Raw genomic sequence first — 17,800 nt, 5'->3', positions numbered from 1 at the left:
ATTTTGCTGCGGGAGCTCGCTGCGATCATCCCACTGGTCCATGACTCGAGCTTACTCGATCGGGGACTTCAACTCTGCTTTCCAGCGCGCTCATTAGTTTCTGAAGTTCAATTAAAATACTGTGTCCATCCATCCATCCCCATGCATTACACTACATTAATGCATTAAGATCCTGTACATCTGTTTTCTCAAGGAAAACAGACCCAGTATTCATAAAGACACCAAAAATAACAACCGAACAACAGTCCCGAACACTGTCAAACAGGCCTGTTTGGACCTCACCAATAAAACAATATTATTTCAGAAAATCCTATTCTATTCTACTGTCCTGTGCGGTGCTCGTTATCAGCACAGCAAGGCTCCGAGCACATTATTTCCATACCTTGATACCCATTTTCCCATTTCTCAACCACATCTTTTGCCACCCTTGAAACTCCCCTTCTGAGCGCCTACATAACCTTCCCCTAATTGCCTTTCCCTGTTTCTAGTTTTGCTGTATTTGTACCCACGTACAACATTTCTGACACAATTACTTGTGCAGTCTTGGCCTTATGTGGTATTACTGAGGCATGTATATGGTTATCAGGCGCTCTTGGCCCTGTAAGTTTCTAGTTCCAAACGGACTCTCAAAACCCTCCAGTTATCTATGCGGTTCAGCTGTTTTTCACCTTCACTCCTTCTTAACCACCGGTGAAATCCAGCCATCCCTCCCAGCGCTATCTGCAGCTTCTGCCAGCTTCTCACACTGTTTCATGTCACGCCCAGCAACTTCACGTGCCTCATTCAGGAGTTTCCCACACCCTGTCCAGTTAGCTCAGGCTGGGGCCCACTCAGCAGCTTCTTCGCTTGCCTGCAGTCCTAACAGATCCTAAGGTGCTGCCGGTGGAAGAGGTTACCTCGTCTAGCTGGACATCAGCGGCCCTCTTGACACAGCTACCTGCTTTTGGAAATTCTGTCCCAATTAATTTCCATAAAAATTAGACAGATTAAATGCTGTGAATAGCAGCTCTTTGTTACTCTAATCCATTGGAACTGAAATAGGGTAGGAAGTTCTTGCATAAGCAGTTTTGAGCAGAGCTGTTTGCAGCTGCTCACAATCTGAAATTGTTTACACTTAAAATTTCCCAGGTCTGCAGCCCGGGGAAAGAGCCAGTGTGTTAACATTTTCCCAGCTGCTGCCAAGCAATGTCTGGATGAAAGGTTACATCCCAAATAATTGTTTATGCATAACAAATATTGGAGAGCGATACAACCAGTTATTTCAATCCAATCTACACAGTGGGAGCAGCCTGGGTTTTAAGAAGTATTTCTAACATGTTTTCATAAACATATGTAATCTGAAGCACAGACAAAACATAACCTCTTAGTATGCCCTGGTTACTACATTTTAGCTATTGGCGTACAGCCATTATACTTTATTGAAGCTGTTAAAATGTTATTAAAGACTTTCTCTCCTTTACTTCCAGAGCAGTTTCCGTTTCTGAGCTGCTCACTCACCTCTTGCCAGCACCGCAGGCTGCCCCACCAGTAGTCTAGCCTCACACAGATAAGACTGTATTTCTATATCCCTGCTGACAGAGACTCTGAGTCGGCTTTTTCACTTCAGGGGCTTCATAAGATCTCAGAAAGACTTGCTCTCGCGTCACTGCTGTGCACTTCTGCTGCAGCTGCTGCGTGTTCCCCACCAATCTGGAACGCTATCCAAGGGACAAAGAGAAGCCTCCTGCAAAGATCTGTGAGACTTCCCTTCTCCTGTTGAGTGAACTCTGCCACTCCTGGAAGGTATTCTTCTAACTGAAGTTGTAGAAGTCTGGGTTGTTTATCCAAGGCTGAAGCACTGTGTCGTAAATATGATGCCATATAATACATGTAATGGCTGGCTGCTATAGGAAAAAAAACCCCAGAAACCTTAAAACATTACAGTTAAAAGAAATACCTTCCTCTCCCACCAGTAAGGTGAAAAAGCATTCAGAAGTAGGAATATGAAACTACTGTGTATTAGAAGCTAGTTAGAGGACAGAAATCCAAATAATTCTCAGCTGAAAGAAAAGAGAAAGTTCAAACTTGTTCCGTTCTTGTTCGGCTTGCATGACTGCTGTCTTGTCATCGCACACTGCATTTGCCCAACCATTATCCCAAGACAGAGAAGACACCTGATAAACAACAACAGGGAACAGAGAAAATGGGATTGTACGGGCCGCGTCAGGGAGCTGGGGTAACTGCAGCAGGGTAGAAGTTGCACAGTACAGCTATTATGAGAATATGGCATTGTGTGGGGTGGCTTAACATATAGAGCTGGATCAGTTACAGGAGGCAAAGAACCTAAAACAGGAAACAAAACTTTGTATCTTATGTTACTTGCAGCATAGCTTTTACAATTTTGAAAATTAGGAAATAGAAAGAATGAGTACCTGGTGATGGTACAAATAACTTATACAGGGAGGGAATATTTCTAGTGGCTTTAAACTGGAGATCAGAATTTTCCCATATTCAAATGGCTTATAATGAGAAATATGACCATATTCTAAAACAACACTGGAAGTTAAATAACACCCATCTTTAGCAATTTATGTATATTTGAACAGTATGGCTGTTCAGAGTATGGCTTTAAGACTCTGATTTTGCAGTTTATTCTATGCCAACACAGTGAAGTGTGTTCAGATGTATGCAAAATTCACAAGGGAAGAAGGTGTACAATTCATTTCACCCTCAAAAAAGGATTATAAACTTCTGTTGACTTTTATGATGCATAATTGGCCAGATCAGGCACTCCTTAATTACTAGTAATACTAACAGCAACCTTGTTCTTGTACTTCAGGCAGAAATCTCTATGATTGATCTCACACAGGCACAACAACTGCTGCCTTCAAAATCATCAAGTATTCAGTTCCTAAATAGGTCAAGGTATTTCAAGTCCTCTAAAATTCAGTTTTCTTCCTATTACAAAAAAAAAGAAAAAAAAAGAAAAAAAAAGAAAAAAAAGCACCTTGCATTTGTGTTATTTGATTATAATAAATAACTTTTTCTTCTCTGCGCCTTGTGGCTAATAGGACAGTTCACAGCAAGTAACAATTGCTTGCTGAATCATAATAATCTTAAGAAAATGCTAACACAGGGCTTGGTTAATACTTTCAAGAATCCTTTCCTTCTACAGTTCAGTTGTACAGTTTTACTTATCAATTTTGATGCAGATGGCTGGAGGCATTTTCAGAGAATAAAGTATCGCACTATAGTTGAATGAACTTGAGATTGGAGATTCAGCAGTACAAAATACAATGTCATGCAGCTGGGAAATAAGAGCTTTTGCTGTAAAACTGGGAGCTCATAAATTACATGATGAATATTAGTTGAAGGAAAACTTCAACAATTGTGTGCACTACACAATTGTGCTCATCCAATGTCAAGAAAACATTACAATCCAGAAGAGTGAAAAAAATAGTTGCCTGAAGGAATGGAGAACCTGTCGCACCAAAAAAGGTTGTAGAGATTGTCTCAATTAGCCTAAGATAGCAAAGCCTGTCTGTAGTTTTCAATTTATTAACACATCTGGAAGGTGACCGTATCAGAAGAGTTACGTAACTTTGCTGTCTTAAATAGTGAACTACACTTGATGGTCATGCCTTTCAAACTTTTGTTCATATGCCTAAATCGGAACATATTCGCCACAAAAAATGATCAAGTCTTTTATACCATTGCATTAAAAGACTTGTGAGAATTTAGATATCTAAACAATTAGAAGACTTGGGGAGTAGCATCAACCTCCCCTCCCCCAGGTTGTCATAGTTTATAGTGTAATAATAAAATTACAATTGTATACAAAACCAAGTAATTTATTTAGAAAACTTAGAACTATTCACTTGTATATTCACAGAAACATCAGCATCAGAAAACTAAGCAATTTCTGGTATGAATTTCTGTGGAAACATAAAGAAAAGAAATTATTTGATTACAAATAATTGTACTGCACAGATTTCTGAAACTTCTCTTGCAGAACAAATGCAGCTGGTGTGTAATGTTATTATCTTGTTCTAATTTTCATTATTGCCCTCCTATACAAAGATTCAAAGCCAAGTGGCTGTCATGCTTTGGTAAGCAACATGCTAGCAGGCAGAAAGGGCTGCAAGAGCCCCACTGAGAGAAATCTGTCAGCTTTTCTTTGACCTATAAAGTTCTGTTTCGGTAGATTACAGGGATTTAATCTTTTATATAATTATTATAGACTAGATAAAAAAGCCGGAATTTAGCTAGATTGAAGTTCCAAGTCTTGTATTTTAGATTCAGTTGTTTGTATTTCGTTTAAACTCTGTCTTCATTTTACTCTTTCCTTCTTTCTGTCATTTATCTCTTCCAGGTTTCTTTCACTATATTAAGTGTGGAATTTTTCTGAGTTGTAAGTAAGTTTAGAAGGCTTTAGCCTGCAAATGGAATATTTAATTTAAAAGAGGATACTATGCTGGGCTTCAAGGCCTCACAGTCTTTAAGCCTGAAAAATCTACTCAAATTTAAAAGTACAGCTTGTGTCATTTAAAGCAAAAACGTCTATAATTGGTCCCTTGGTATTCTTTTGGTCTGAAATTCCCGGTATTATTTATTACTAGTCCTTCTGATTTTAGGAGGTTTCACATAAGAAAGGCCTTAGTTTTGCAAATATATTGCTGTAAGCAATTGTCTGGTGAAAAAATAAATTACTGGAGTCTTACAATAATCAGTCCTCTGTGTAGAGGTGCACTGCAAATAGAATTCCACATTTGTGGAATCTGGAATATTTTCTGCAGTGAAAAATACTGACATAAAAATACTAAAAATATAAAGTGTCACCCTGATAATAATGTTATGCTCTGTTGAAAATATATAAATGTGACTAATAAGTAGGAACCCAATTAAAACTTTAACAATGTATTGGTGATGCAAAATACAAGTTTACATAGAACTGAAATACTTTCAGTTATCAGACACCATAATAGTCATTCAGATAATCTAGTACTGCTGTGGTACTTGATAAAACATTAAAAACTTTTTTTTCTTGTTTTGACGTTATGCGTTCCATCATGTACATTAAGTGGTGGTGAAAACACGTAAAAGGAGTTCCATGCTCAAGAGCAATGTCAACCCAGTCCTGGATGCACTTCAAAGGTGTCTCTTCATATCCTGCAAACATAGCTGGATTTGCTAAGAGTCCTCTAGCCACCATTACACCTTCAAATTGGAAATTAAAGCAGTAAGTTACACTATAGTTTACATTTTACATTAAATACTCCTGTAGATTTTGTATAGCATCCCTTAGGACAACCACCTAAAGCTTACAGACAAGTAATGGGAAAACAACAGGGATAAGTATTATAGCTATATCAGAGAACTCCATTTAACAATGCAAACCTCAGAGTACCTATGACACCTGTCAACACATTCCACTTGATGACATATCCTTCCAGCAATTTGGAAACAGAACACAAGACACAAGCATTTCTTCCCTATTTTTGAAACTGCAATTTGGAAGTATTTTGGTTTTATTTGCTACAGACATACAAGCCTGCCTTTTAAACATAAAATTACAATGGAAAGACACAAGGGTAGCAAAATGCTAAATTTAGTGCAACTCAGCTAATTCACTGATGTAGAATCCTTCTTCCAGTAAAAGCTCAATGTCTCAATTATATAAATCTCAGGGCTCTTGATCTGCAGTAAATCTTTCTGAAGAAGCCAGTGTATTTGCAACTCTAATCCCAAATTGTCAGATAAACCCATACAAGTTCTATTGTAATCTTTCTGCGATTAAGGGATTCTGTTTTCCTGCATTGTCAACATATAATCTATCACACTTAGTCTCTTCTTAAAAAATAGGATGATCAAAAATGAAAAATTTATTTTGTTATTGTGCATGACAGAAAAAAACCCAATGCTTTATATTTTTGTTACTCAAGAAGGTTGGCTGGGCTATGAGAACATTATTTTCTGTTATGTATTTCCTTCCTGCTTTGTACTGGGGGGAACGTCACTGTAGCAGCATGGCAGTTTGGTTCAACTAGTTTTTGTTGATGCTATTAAACACCAATAGTGCAAAAAGAAACCTGCCACATCAACTTTCCTTACGACACTAGCTACCATTCTCTGCCCTGTTATTCTCTAGCTGTACGATCCAAAGTGTCTAGATACAGATCACCTCTTCAAAACATATACTTCAAAACATTCAAAAACGAGTTTCCATATTGTCTTGAAATCATAGACTGCAGGAATCTATTGTAACTAAATAATTGCAGAGCAATCCTTTATCCCAAAATTCTACCATTGAAGTGTAAGACAAGGTAAATACATACAGATATGAGAGTGCAATGCATCACTGCATCCTTGAAGCTAACCATGTTAAATGTTAAGTATCTGGCTTAACAATATTTCCTTTTTCTGCTATATCCCTATTTTAAGAAATCTGCTCTCATGTGCAAGTAGAGATTTCCAAATGGAAGTTTACAGTTCTCTAAAATATGATCAGCTCCATAAAGAGACAGAATGAATATCTGAAGGTCCGCCTGAACTCCACTACTGGGTAACAAGATAGCATAATTAAGCAAAGAGCTTTTGTAATTTGCCTCAGAAATAATTATTTTTGGCTTTGAATAACAGTGCTCTAGTGCTCTGATGATTACAAGTGATTCTGTTTGTGAGTTTAAAAGGCATATAAAACATCCTTTTTCATTTGTCTCCTCAAGGAGTGAAAAGCACTCAAATCATGTCCTACTTACAGGCAAAAATAAATACTTTGAAATCTGATTTGTAAGTTTACTTAGAAAATAGAGTATGTTTGATCTTACCATCTGCTCCTGTCAAGTGATGAACATTTTCAGCATCTTTTAAAGTTCTAATGTCTCCGTTAGCCACAACAGGTATAGACAGGCTTTGTTTAATTATTTTAATTGCATCATAATGTACAGGCTGATGTCTTTCTTCTACACTTCTCCCATGTACTGTAATCCATGAAACTCCAGTTGCCTCAGCTTTTTGACACAAGTCAACTGTTCTTTTTAAGTCCTCATGGATCCTAAAATGCCAAGGAATGAAAACATTAGATGGTAAGTTACCTGAACTGTTAAAAGACCCTCTCTCTAAGGAGGAGTTACAGAGATTTGTTTAACAGTATAAATAAAGAAAATACTACTGTTGGAAGATAAAGAGGGTTTGGTTTTTTTTAAAATAAAGACATATGTGTTTAATGTATTGAAACCACTATTTAATTTAACATTTCTCAATTATATCACATCTCTGAAATATACATGGTAAATTTTATAGAGATTGAGCAAGGGTGCCCAAAAGAGTCTAAAATAAACATCATGATTTGCATATTTTGTGAAAAAAAAATCCAATTTATACTAGCTCCCCTTTCATGAAACTTAACTGACAAATATGCAAAAGCCATATGAAATGTGTGGGTAAATAGCGGATGAACTGGTGCAAAGCAACAGTTTACACAAGTTTAGAAAGCAATGAAGGGAAGCAGGATGTGTTCCCCACAGCAGCTGTGGGAACCAGTTCCCACATTATAGCCAACCAGTTCCCATTATAGCCAACTGTGGCTCTGGTATGGAACCCTAGACCTTTTAACTTGTACTTTCACATTGTTCGCATTGCAAGAAAACTCTGTCATCCAGTATGATATGTGGGTAAGCAGTCAAAGGCTGTGCTGGTTCTACCATCTCAGTTTGAGATTGCTTGCCCCAGGTATTCTTTCGCCACCTGGGGTCCAAAAATCTCAGCAGTCTTCACATGTAAGGAAATTATTATAATGTGTAATATTACATTAACAGAATTACATATATTAAAATATAGTGTACCTATTACACTAACATGTTTCTTTAAAAACATTAAAAGGATTCTTCCATGAACCACAAACAGCACTTAAGTTAGACCTACCTTATTTTAATAGATACTGAAAATCTAGGGTTGTCAATCTGATTCCGTACATGTCTCACCATATCTTGAACAAGCTCTGGTTTATTTATTAAGCAAGCACCATAACCTTCTGCCATCGCCCATCTTTAAAAGAAAAAGAACATTTGTCTTCCACATTTGAAAAAATGCAGATCAATTTCAGTCAAATACATCAGTTTCTTTCCTTATGACCTTTAGAATGTGTGGTTCAGTAAATACAGATAGTACTGGCTGTAGATCAGCGATTCGTTTGCAGTCTGACACCAGCTTTAAAGATCCTGGTTCAGTCTCCATTGGCAGTTTGAACTTTGGACAAGTAATTAATCTCTTCCAGTTCAATTTTCTGTCCACAAAAGGGACTCACAAGGAAGATAAATTAACATTTAATCAATGATGGTTTAGATCATACATAAAATAAATAGTTTGATGTATCCCCTTCCACTGGATAATGAATTTCTTCTAAATAGAAAATTACTTTGGACTGAAAAGGAAGATTTTTGAAGTACAAGTAAAGATATTATTTCAGTAATATTCTGTTTTTCCTCAACTGCAAAACATTTTATTTTGATTGCCAGGAAATAACTTTTGCTTCCACTTAACAGCAGCAGTTGTTTTTTTCTTAAACATTTTTTCTTATATAAGCAGATTAAGTGCACAAAATTTTGTTATTTTGAAACCGGCATGCAGAGGAAAAAAGGATTCAAACCTAAGCATATATTTTTGGTCTAAAAGGAACTTAGTGTTTGGCGCACTTAGCTGTAGTTAGCTTAGAAAAAAAAATACACTTCCATTCCAAAGTCTCAGATCTCTCCAGAAAAGAGTTTTCTCAAATACTACAATTTTAAGTCAAGACAACCTAATTAGAATAGACAAATTAAGTACTTGCATTGTAATATTATCTTTTGCTTTCCTACATTTATTCTTGAGGTCTTCACTTAGAAAAAGACTTCCTGACAAGCATGTAATAAATGATTCTCAATTGAACCAGTTAGCAAGAATATTCATTTGTGCATTACTACTCTGTTTCACTGTCAAGATAAAATCTTTATCAATTTAAGTGAGAAGTAGATCACTAATTAACTGTACTTATAAACCTATTAAAAGATGTGAGAAATTCTTTTCAGCACTTCCTGAATAGTATCATCTGTATAATTATATTTTAGAGACTATCCTTCACTTGCAGAAGTTAGGGACTTGCCTCATTATTTTGGGGAATTGCTATATCATTTCTCAAAACACTCTCCAAATTATTTGCAGCAAGCTCTTTTCGGTAATGCATATTTAACAGCTCTTGAGAAGGAATGGACACTTCACTTCGGAGCCAACACTCAGTATCTCAGAAATGAAAAAAAGGCAAGCTGGCAAATACACCCGGTTTTCCCAGTCTCACCATGGCAATAGGCATCTCAGAAAATTCAGAACAGTGTCTTGCCGCATAGACATTTCTGACAGGTTAAAAAGCTGTTTCTCTCTCAAAGTCTATTTTTAAGTGAAGACAGGCATTACTACGAAAATTAAGACCAGCATTATTTATTCTCAAATTCTTTCATCATATTTACCCAGCTTTTTCAAAACTTTACCTCTGAGGACAGCCACAGTTTAGATCTATTCCATCTGCAAAAGGACAGACAATACTGGCAGCATCACACAAAACCTGTGCTTCTTTAGCAGCAAACTGAACAATCAATGGACGATCACCTACTCCAATGAAGAGATATTTAGAGATTTTTAAAACTCAGAAAATAAAAAGAAGAAATTCAAAACATTGAATGTTTTTTTTATGTATTGAAAAGTTGTCTGGCCAAGGTCATGCACAACCAGCTGTAGGTGACCCTGCTTGAGCAGGGGGACTGGATAATATGACCTACAGAGGTCCTTCCAAACTCAATTATTTTGTGATTCTGCGAGCTGTAGATCACAAATAAATAAAGGTAGCTGACCAGTGGTTATAAATGAGTATGTCTATCAAGTGTAGTGGGAATTCAGACAACCATATGTGTCCTAGTTGCTGGCTTGACATGTACTTTTTCTGAAATTGGTCAGATGCTTGTCTTTCACAAATACGACACATGAAACAAACTATTATTTATTTTTCAGCAGCCTTAATGCATCCCCTCCTAGCCTGCCCCTTCTTGTCTGCATGCTGCTCCTTTGCTGTGCTGTCTGTCTTGTCAGATGGGTGACTTGTTTAGCTCCCTTCTGAAGAGTTCATTCTGAAAGCATCCCACAAGCTTTGCCTTTCCTTATCCCAGCCTTTCCTTATCCCAGCCCATCTTTTTCCTCTTCTCTGCCTACATGGCTGGTTTTTATCCACAATGCCATAGGCAGAGTTGGAATTAGAACATGGGCAGAGGCAGCTTTAGCAGCTTTGCCTCAAGTGGGAAACCAAAGTGTCAGTGCTCCTCAACTTGGATCTGCTGAACAACTTGTGATTTACTAAGCCCCTGCAAAGAGCCAGATGGTCATTTGGAACAGGCTCTCCTCTTTTAGTTACTGCATTGCATTAAAGGTATCTAAAAATATCTCAGTCTTAGTACTCCCTTTCCATATAAACAATTGCTGCAGTTAAGAAGGGGGATATCTGAGCACTGATGGAAAGAGATAATCCAACAAATGCACACATCATGCTCAGTTACACTCTTCTACTGTAGCCACTTCATGACAGCAGATTGGTGTCATTATTGTCACCTCTTCCCACATACTTGATACCACTTTTCTCCTTTGCTTTACAGCCAGAAGTCTGTACAATTCCTTATACTCCTTTTTGTATGTCTCCCGGTTATGTTTCTGTACTGTGCCTGAAGCCTTGCTTCTTCCCATCAACCCTAGTTGTGCTTCAACATCCTGGCCTCTTCTTGCCTTCTTGCTCCTTTTTATCACCCTGTCATTATCTCAAACAGTTCAGCAACAGCTCCTTCCACTTCCTACTCCAGCTAATTTGAAACCTTGCTTCTTTTATCAATCCTTGGGTCCACTGTATTAATGTCTAGTCTATTAATTTTTTCACCTTTAGCAACAGTCTTATTTTTGTTAGACACCAGAAAACTTTTCTCAACAATCATAGAATGGTTTGGGTTGGAAGGGACCTTCAAAGGTCATCTGGTCCAACCCCCCTGCAAGGAGCAGGGACCTCTCCAACCAGATCAGGTTGCTCAGAGCCCCATCCAACCTGGCCTTGAATGTTTCCAGGGATGGGGCATCTACCACCTCTCTGGGCAACCTGTGCCAGTGTTCCACAAGCAGTAACTTATGTGTTCAACTCTGAAACGAGCAAGAAATGGCAATTGCTAGGAAAAGAATCTTACTACCATCTTGTACCTAATCTGGCTGGGACAGAGTTAATTTTAAAATGTATTTATAAAATAGCAGCCTATACAGTGCTGTGTTTTAAATTTTGTGACAAAAAAAAGCGTTGATAATGCACCAGTGTTTTGGCTATTGCTGCACAGTACTTGCACAGTGTCAAAACTTTCTCTTTTTCTCACTCTGTCTTCCCCATACCCCCGGAAAATAGATTGGGGTGGGCAAGAAATTGGGCATGGACACAGCTGGGACAGCTGACTCAAACTGGCCCAAGGAATATCCATACCGTATAACAACAAGCTTTGCAATAAAACTGGAGTCATAGGGGAAGAAAAAAGTGGGTTGGGACATGGAAACTGTGCTCCAGGGTGGCCACTGCTTAGAGACTGACTGGGTATTGATCTACTAGTATGAGGTGGGAAGCAATTGCTTTTGTATCACTTGTTTTTTTTTCTCCTTGTTTCCTTCACTTATTAAGGTGTCTTTATCTTGACCCATGACTTCTTGCTTTTGCTCTTCCTATTCTCTCCCTGTGCTGCTGCGGGGTGGAGGAGGAGTAAGTGAGCAGCTGCACACTGGCCAGCTATGTATGATCAACCCACCACACATCTTAAATCAGTTTGGAGGCCTCAATTTTCAGGTGAAGACAAAGTTTTTCACTATTTCATTTGACACACTATCACGGAATTGTGCTTACTGTCACCTAGAATATTTCTATAGTTTTACAATCAGATACAGTGTACCAGAATTGTTAACGGATGTCAAGTTGAGCGACAGACTTCAATCATTTGGCCAATTTGGTTTATCACCATAAAAACCTTCTGATAAAGCAACAGTTTATTAAAAAAATACCTTTGTTTGTTGTGAATTCACTGTCTCTAGCTTTCGCAGACCTCACAAAATCAGCTGCCACTATCATTGGTGTGTAACACAAATCGCAACTGTATTTCCTAACCAGGGTTCTGAAAGCCAACCTGCAGACACATGAAAATTAAGAGATAAATAGTAAAGACATTTTTCTGATCAGCTATTCTAAAACAGTGTTCTGACATGCAGTACTGTCGGGGTGTCCAAGTATAATAATAAAATAAAACACGTCCCATGTTTATCTCCGTCTTAAATGACAAAAGGGGAAAAAGGTAATCATCCTTGGTTTTACAGTCAAGATAAACTTTTTCAGACAAAAGACACTGAAAACACAGTTGACATGAGAGTTACTTACTTCGAATAGCGGACCATAGGGGCACATATTTTTACAACTTGCCCAGAATGAAACAAATCCATGGGATCTTTTAGCTGGCATTGTTTAGTTTCTGTGGTGTCACCAATCATACGTAATTAAGAATCCTTTTAGCATCTGGAAAAACAAGCAGTGTTTGCAGTTTCAGTCATTCAGCTATCTCTCACAGGCCATACAGCAAAGCGTTAGAGCTTTAACTGGACTTGCTTTTTGGTAAAGCACCCTGCAAGAAGTCCCTCACTTGCACAGTCTCGGGAACAAGCCTTTGGCCACCACCCCGGCCCTGCGCCCCGTTGTAACCCGGAACACCCCGCTCGTAACGCCGCCGTGTTTCCATTCCCGAGGGCACGGATCGCTCAGCTGGACGGGCGCTCTCCAGCCCAGCCGCTCCGCGCAGGGCCGGCTCCGGGCCGGAGCAGGGCCGCGGGGCAGCCCGTGTCCCGCCCCACAGGCCTGGCGCGGGAAGTTTTTCCTTACGTCGGGCGAGAACCGCCCCTGCCTCAGCCCAGGCCCGCTGCCTCTCGTCCTCCTGCTACAGGCCCAGCTTCCTCCGCCTCTCCCCGCATAGCGGGGGCTGCGGCCCGAAACCCACCCCCGGCGTCAGCTCGCTCCCGCGTGTGGGTGCCTGCCAGCTGCCGGAGCCGGGGGCCCAAGAAGCACCGCTCGCCCGGCCGCCCGCACCCTCCCGCCAAGCCCGGCCCCGCGCTCACCACATGCGCGCCCGCCCCGCCGCCGCCGCCGCCCGCTCGCCCGCAGGGGCGGCCCCGTTCCGTCGCGCGCCTTCACCATCATCGCCGCGCGCCGCCGCCCGGGAGTGACGCGCGGGCTCCCGGTACCTGCCAGCATGGAGGAGGCTGGGGCGGGCGGCGGCGCGGCCCCGGCCCCGGCCCTCGCCGAGCTGCTGGCTGACGGTGAGGCCCGGGCCGGGCGGGAGTGGGGGGAGCAGCGCGGCAGCGTCCGGTTGTGGCCCCGCCGGCGGGAGGAACAGAGGGAACGCGTCGGGGGTGCCGTCCGCCGGCGGCCCCGAGAAGCCGGAGGGTCCTTCGTGAGGGCGGTGTTGGGCTGGGCGGGCAGAGCCGGAGGAGAGGCGCCGGTGCCTGGGGGCGGGGCGAGGAAGGCGGCAAAGCCCTGTGCTGTGAAGTGGCGGAAAGTTTCGGCGGTGGAGGGACGGCAGGCACCGGGGAGCGCGGCCGCTGAGCCTCCCCTCTCGGGAAGGAGACCGCCCGCTGCGGGCAGAGGGGTCTTCACGGTGCGGTCCTGCGGGTGGGGGGTTCACCCCTGGTCCCTTGCTCCGGACGGGAAAGAGGAAAGTGCGCTGAGAGGCGAAGGTGCTTGGTGACATTAGTGTGTGCCGTCCGGAAACTCGGGTCTTGCTTGATCCGGAATCATCGTTGCAGTGTCGTTGCTTAGTTTGGTATTTTATACACCAGCACCGATGTAAGAGCCCGGTAGGATTTCATCAGGTTGTGTCTCCTGCCACTTCTGTCCTCGGTGCTTTGACGGTGACTGGCGTGTGTTTGAGTACGGGTACAACCTCAGCAGCCTCACGCTGGTTACTCTGTGAAGTTTGAAGAAGAAGGTGTCGATACCTTCTGGTGTTTTCTACTCAAGAAAAAGCTGTGAGGAGTAAAGGAACACGAGTCTTTATCACCTCTTGCAACCTCTGCTCAGCTCCAAACTTGTTTCTCTTGATTGTGGTCTCTTCTCAAATTGTTGTCACATTTGTACTATGTGATATAGAAAACATACACTGTTACATTTGGAGAAATTGAAGGTCAGAGAACTGTATGCTTTAGGTCCATAAATATTATTTAACTGTTCTGAAGCATGAATATAAAATCTAAATCTTTTTCAGAATGTTATACTGACTTCTTCAGAGAAGACTTTGATGTGAAAACTTATACTTCCCAGTCTATCCATCAGGCTGTGATAGCTGAGCAGCTAGCAAAGCTTGCCCAAGGTATCAGTCAGTTGGATAAAGAGCTTCATTTACAAGTAAGTTTAGAGCATACCTATTATTCTGTGGTGGTTGACATAAACTCATCAAAAGCTAGTAAAAATTTTATCTTGTTTCTGAAATTGCCCAGTGTACTCTGCAAGCAATAACTAAAGGTACAACTTGCAGCGAAACTGGTAGTGAATCTGCTAGTTAACTCAGTCAGGCCCACTCTTCATACTCCTACCAAGAAGCCGTATACTGCTTTGTTTTCAGTTTCTGCAGCCAATCTCTGTGTACATGGATCTTCCATCTTCCTTGTAAGAATGTTCCGTGACTCTTTCCAAACGATTGTGTCAGCTATCAGAAACGCTGGCCTGTGTTTTGGGATGACGATTGTGAGAAGGCAGGGAGTGATTTAACTTGCACATCCTGTGCTGAAGAGTAGCCCGGACTCTGAGGCTTACCTTTAACTGGGCAAACGTAACCGATGTTAACACACCTCTGCACCTTCGGAAAGGCTTTTGAGTTTGGGTAGTAGAAGGCTTTTTCATAAAATCTGTGCAGACACCACATATTCACAGTGGACCTTGCAAAGAGAACACGTGCTGAGTTCGTGTGTAGTTTCAAAATCTGCTTCCTCCCTCCCCCTGCCCCAGCTGGTAAATTCTTTGGGAACTAGTTTCTAAATGTCATAATCAGAAAATATTAAAAATGTGTGATTACCATGTGATTGATAAGCTTACATTTACAGTTATTATTATATGTGAAGGTGTGTTGAAATGTGATTGCTCTGCTGACTTCAATTAAGATGTCAGCTACGCTGCAGTTACTGACCCTCTTCTCGTTCTAAGCTTGCTGCTTTTGTGAATTAAAACGTGCTCTCAAAACTCTTTCATCTTTAAGGTGTGGCTGCCTGTGTAGGGATGTGTCTGCCTAATGTAGGGATGGATGATAATACTTTAATGCCTGTTGTAGGAATGATAATGATATATTAATATTCCTTTCAGGCACACATCCCCATTTTTCTATGTTGATTTCTCTATTCTTTTTTTTTTTTTTTTTTTAAGGTTGTTGCAAGACATGAAGACCTGTTGGCCCAAGCAACTGGAATTGAATCCCTGGAAGGTAAATGCAGTTATATTATCCTTGCTATTTCTTACAATGGAGGAAGCACTTTTAATATCTTTGCAGGGAATGTCATTCACTGCCAACTTTGGCCCCTAATGGTAAGGCTACAGGTCTTACTTCTGAGGAGTAACGTGGCAGCTTTCTTTTGATGTCAGTAGATGGAGCTCCAGGGAGAAGATTTGGCTGATACTTCTCGGAGCAACTACTTCATAGGAAAACATACTTTGATAATCAGCTCTGAGCAACTTTAGCAGTCAAGTCTTTTTGGCCTTTTAATGTAGTTTTCTAAATAAGCCTAATAAGTACCAAATTTGTGCATGTTGCATACGTATGTGTTGCATAGTTCGCGAATCTTAACCAAAGAGGCTTTAACATATAATCTTAACTGCACTGAGATATTTTTTTGCTAGTAAGGGGCTACTAAATTAAATACACACTTTTGTGTTACTCCACTGTTCGGGATCTGGATTGTAACAGAAGCCTTACTTTCAGAAGCCTTACTTAGGAACCACAGAATCCATATAGAAGAATGGTCGCAGTGTATTGTTCTTGTGCCAGGAGCTCATTAGACCTGCCATTCTGCTCTCTGTCATTTGCTGGGAACTTCACATGGTTTTGAGGGTTTTTTTTTTTGTGCAGAAAGATCATTTACCTCTATAACATGCTAATTTGCATATACTACAAGATCTAAGCATATCCCCTTTTCCCCTTCCATTTTGTAACTTGCTAGGTAATTTATCTTTGTTCCTTCTTTGGCTTCCAGATTTTGGCGTAACCAGAGAGTTTCTGGTTACTGACAGTTAGAGTATCTCCTTAGTCTTTGAAACTTTGTGGGTACAGTATTTAATTGTTAGCATTTGCATATAGCTATAAAAATAAATAAATGCCTATTTAATCTAGCAATAGTAGCTCACAAATAGCTTTTTAAACAGTTGTAAAATTAAGCATAGGATGACTGGAATCTGTGTTCATCCTCCAAATAAGAAGTGAGTAAGAATCTGTAGTCAATCTTGTGATTGATAAATACCTCCCAGTCACGATCTTCAGCAATTTGTGCTCAGTGTAATTGTGTTTTCTGAAATCTTGGTTGTTTCTGAAGGCATTCTTTCCTAAAATTGCTCAGAGGAAAGAATAAAGTACTTCAAAACAACTGTTCAGTTATAGACCATTTCTGTAAGGCAGGCGTGGTAAATAATGCGTGTTTTACGACTAATAACCCAAAGTAAAAATAAAATCTAATTCACCTCAAATTTGTTGAAATTTATCCATTTACTTAGGGTTGTGCTCTTTGAGAGGCTTTTTCTGTGTTTGAGGGAAAGAGAAGCATGGAGACGTTCTAATTTTGAAAAGTATTTGATACTTGAGGTGTCAGTAGAAACTTGAATCTACAGTTGCCAGGAAAATCAAAAGTCGATGCACAGAAAGATGATGTTTTAAGTTTTGCACAACAAAACTTGTCTGTCCTGCTCATGCTACATGTGGTATATGGTCACTGTAGAAGACACTGAGTCAAGATTCACACGAAAATGAAAAGATGGATGTCAATAGAAATTTTAGTTAGGAAGTTAAAAACACGTAGATCTTGGTATTGTTCATGAAGAAAGTTAACAAGTGAGGATTATGGAACTAATTCACAGCATGCACAATCACTTGGATGTGTGAGAATGAATCTCATTGAAAGTTTCAAGTTGATATACCCAGCTTGTAGAGTCCTTTCTTTTTTAGTATACCATTAAAAAAGTGCACAGACCTAATCTGGTATGGATACTCTTTTCTGTCTGTAGGTAGCTCAGTAGATGTCTTGAGCTACTTGTTAGCTCAAGATAGACTAAATAGTATCATCCTGTATCTTGCACAACAGATGGAGAGGGCAGTTTGCCTTTTCACCTATCCTAATTCTGCCTTCTGGCAAGAGGACCACTGTATGCTTTATAGCAATGCCACAGTCATAGATGCAGCAATGTCATGTTACTGGCCTTCCCCCATTATTGCAATGTGGAGTTGAAAATTCAGTCTGTTCTCTCAGCTTTTCACTGTATCTCATATCTTCATCCTGTGCTGTGTGAGAAGTGCATGCCTACCATTCCATGATAAATGTCAGAGAACTCCTGAGTCTGTTGCTAAGCCAAGTTACTAATTCTGATATATGGAGAAGATGGGAGTCTGCGTATTTATAGAAAATACATGACCTGTAGTCTCAGTACACAACAAGCCGAATAAAACTATTAGCAGTAGTTTTGTTTATCTTCCATCTTACTGTATCATATTGC

General features: G+C 40.4%; 2 protein-coding genes across 6 annotated transcripts in view; one reads left to right on the top strand and one right to left on the bottom strand.

The window, feature by feature from the left end:
- Positions 1-3,809: 3,809 nt before the first annotated feature.
- DUS4L (dihydrouridine synthase 4 like) lies at positions 3,810-13,478 on the bottom strand. 5 transcript variants are annotated; one of them, XM_086746553.1, is made up of 7 exons: positions 13,300-13,478; positions 12,446-12,580; positions 12,076-12,197; positions 9,501-9,618; positions 7,903-8,025; positions 6,807-7,033; positions 3,810-5,196 (listed from the first exon to the last, which is right to left on the bottom strand). In XM_086746553.1, exons 2-7 carry the CDS (start codon positions 12,553-12,555, stop codon positions 4,949-4,951), a joined length of 948 nt encoding a protein of 315 aa, XP_086602679.1. In that variant the 5' UTR covers positions 12,556-12,580; positions 13,300-13,478; the 3' UTR covers positions 3,810-4,948. The 5 variants fall into 5 exon arrangements, with proteins under 5 accessions (XP_086602679.1, XP_086602671.1, XP_086602694.1 ...); XM_086746545.1 differs by lacking the exon at positions 13,300-13,478 and adding an exon at positions 13,174-13,242; XM_086746568.1 differs by lacking the exon at positions 13,300-13,478 and adding an exon at positions 13,174-13,242 and having other exon boundaries at positions 3,810-5,148.
- COG5 (component of oligomeric golgi complex 5) overlaps positions 13,277-17,800 on the top strand; it is a 187,734-nt gene continuing 183,210 nt past the window's right edge. Inside the window, exons 1-3 of the mRNA XM_086746499.1 lie at positions 13,277-13,374; positions 14,319-14,458; positions 15,470-15,527. Coding sequence (XP_086602625.1) covers positions 13,308-13,374; positions 14,319-14,458; positions 15,470-15,527 — 265 coding nt within the window. The 5' untranslated portion in view covers positions 13,277-13,307. The remainder of the gene's footprint in view (positions 13,375-14,318; positions 14,459-15,469; positions 15,528-17,800) is intronic.

This window comes from Chlamydotis macqueenii, chromosome 1 (genome assembly GCF_036417535.1).
Source record: "Chlamydotis macqueenii isolate bChlMac1 chromosome 1, bChlMac1.mat, whole genome shotgun sequence".
In the NCBI taxonomy this organism is placed as follows: Eukaryota; Metazoa; Chordata; class Aves; order Otidiformes; family Otididae; genus Chlamydotis; species Chlamydotis macqueenii.
This window is presented reverse-complemented; position numbering and strand designations above follow the sequence as displayed.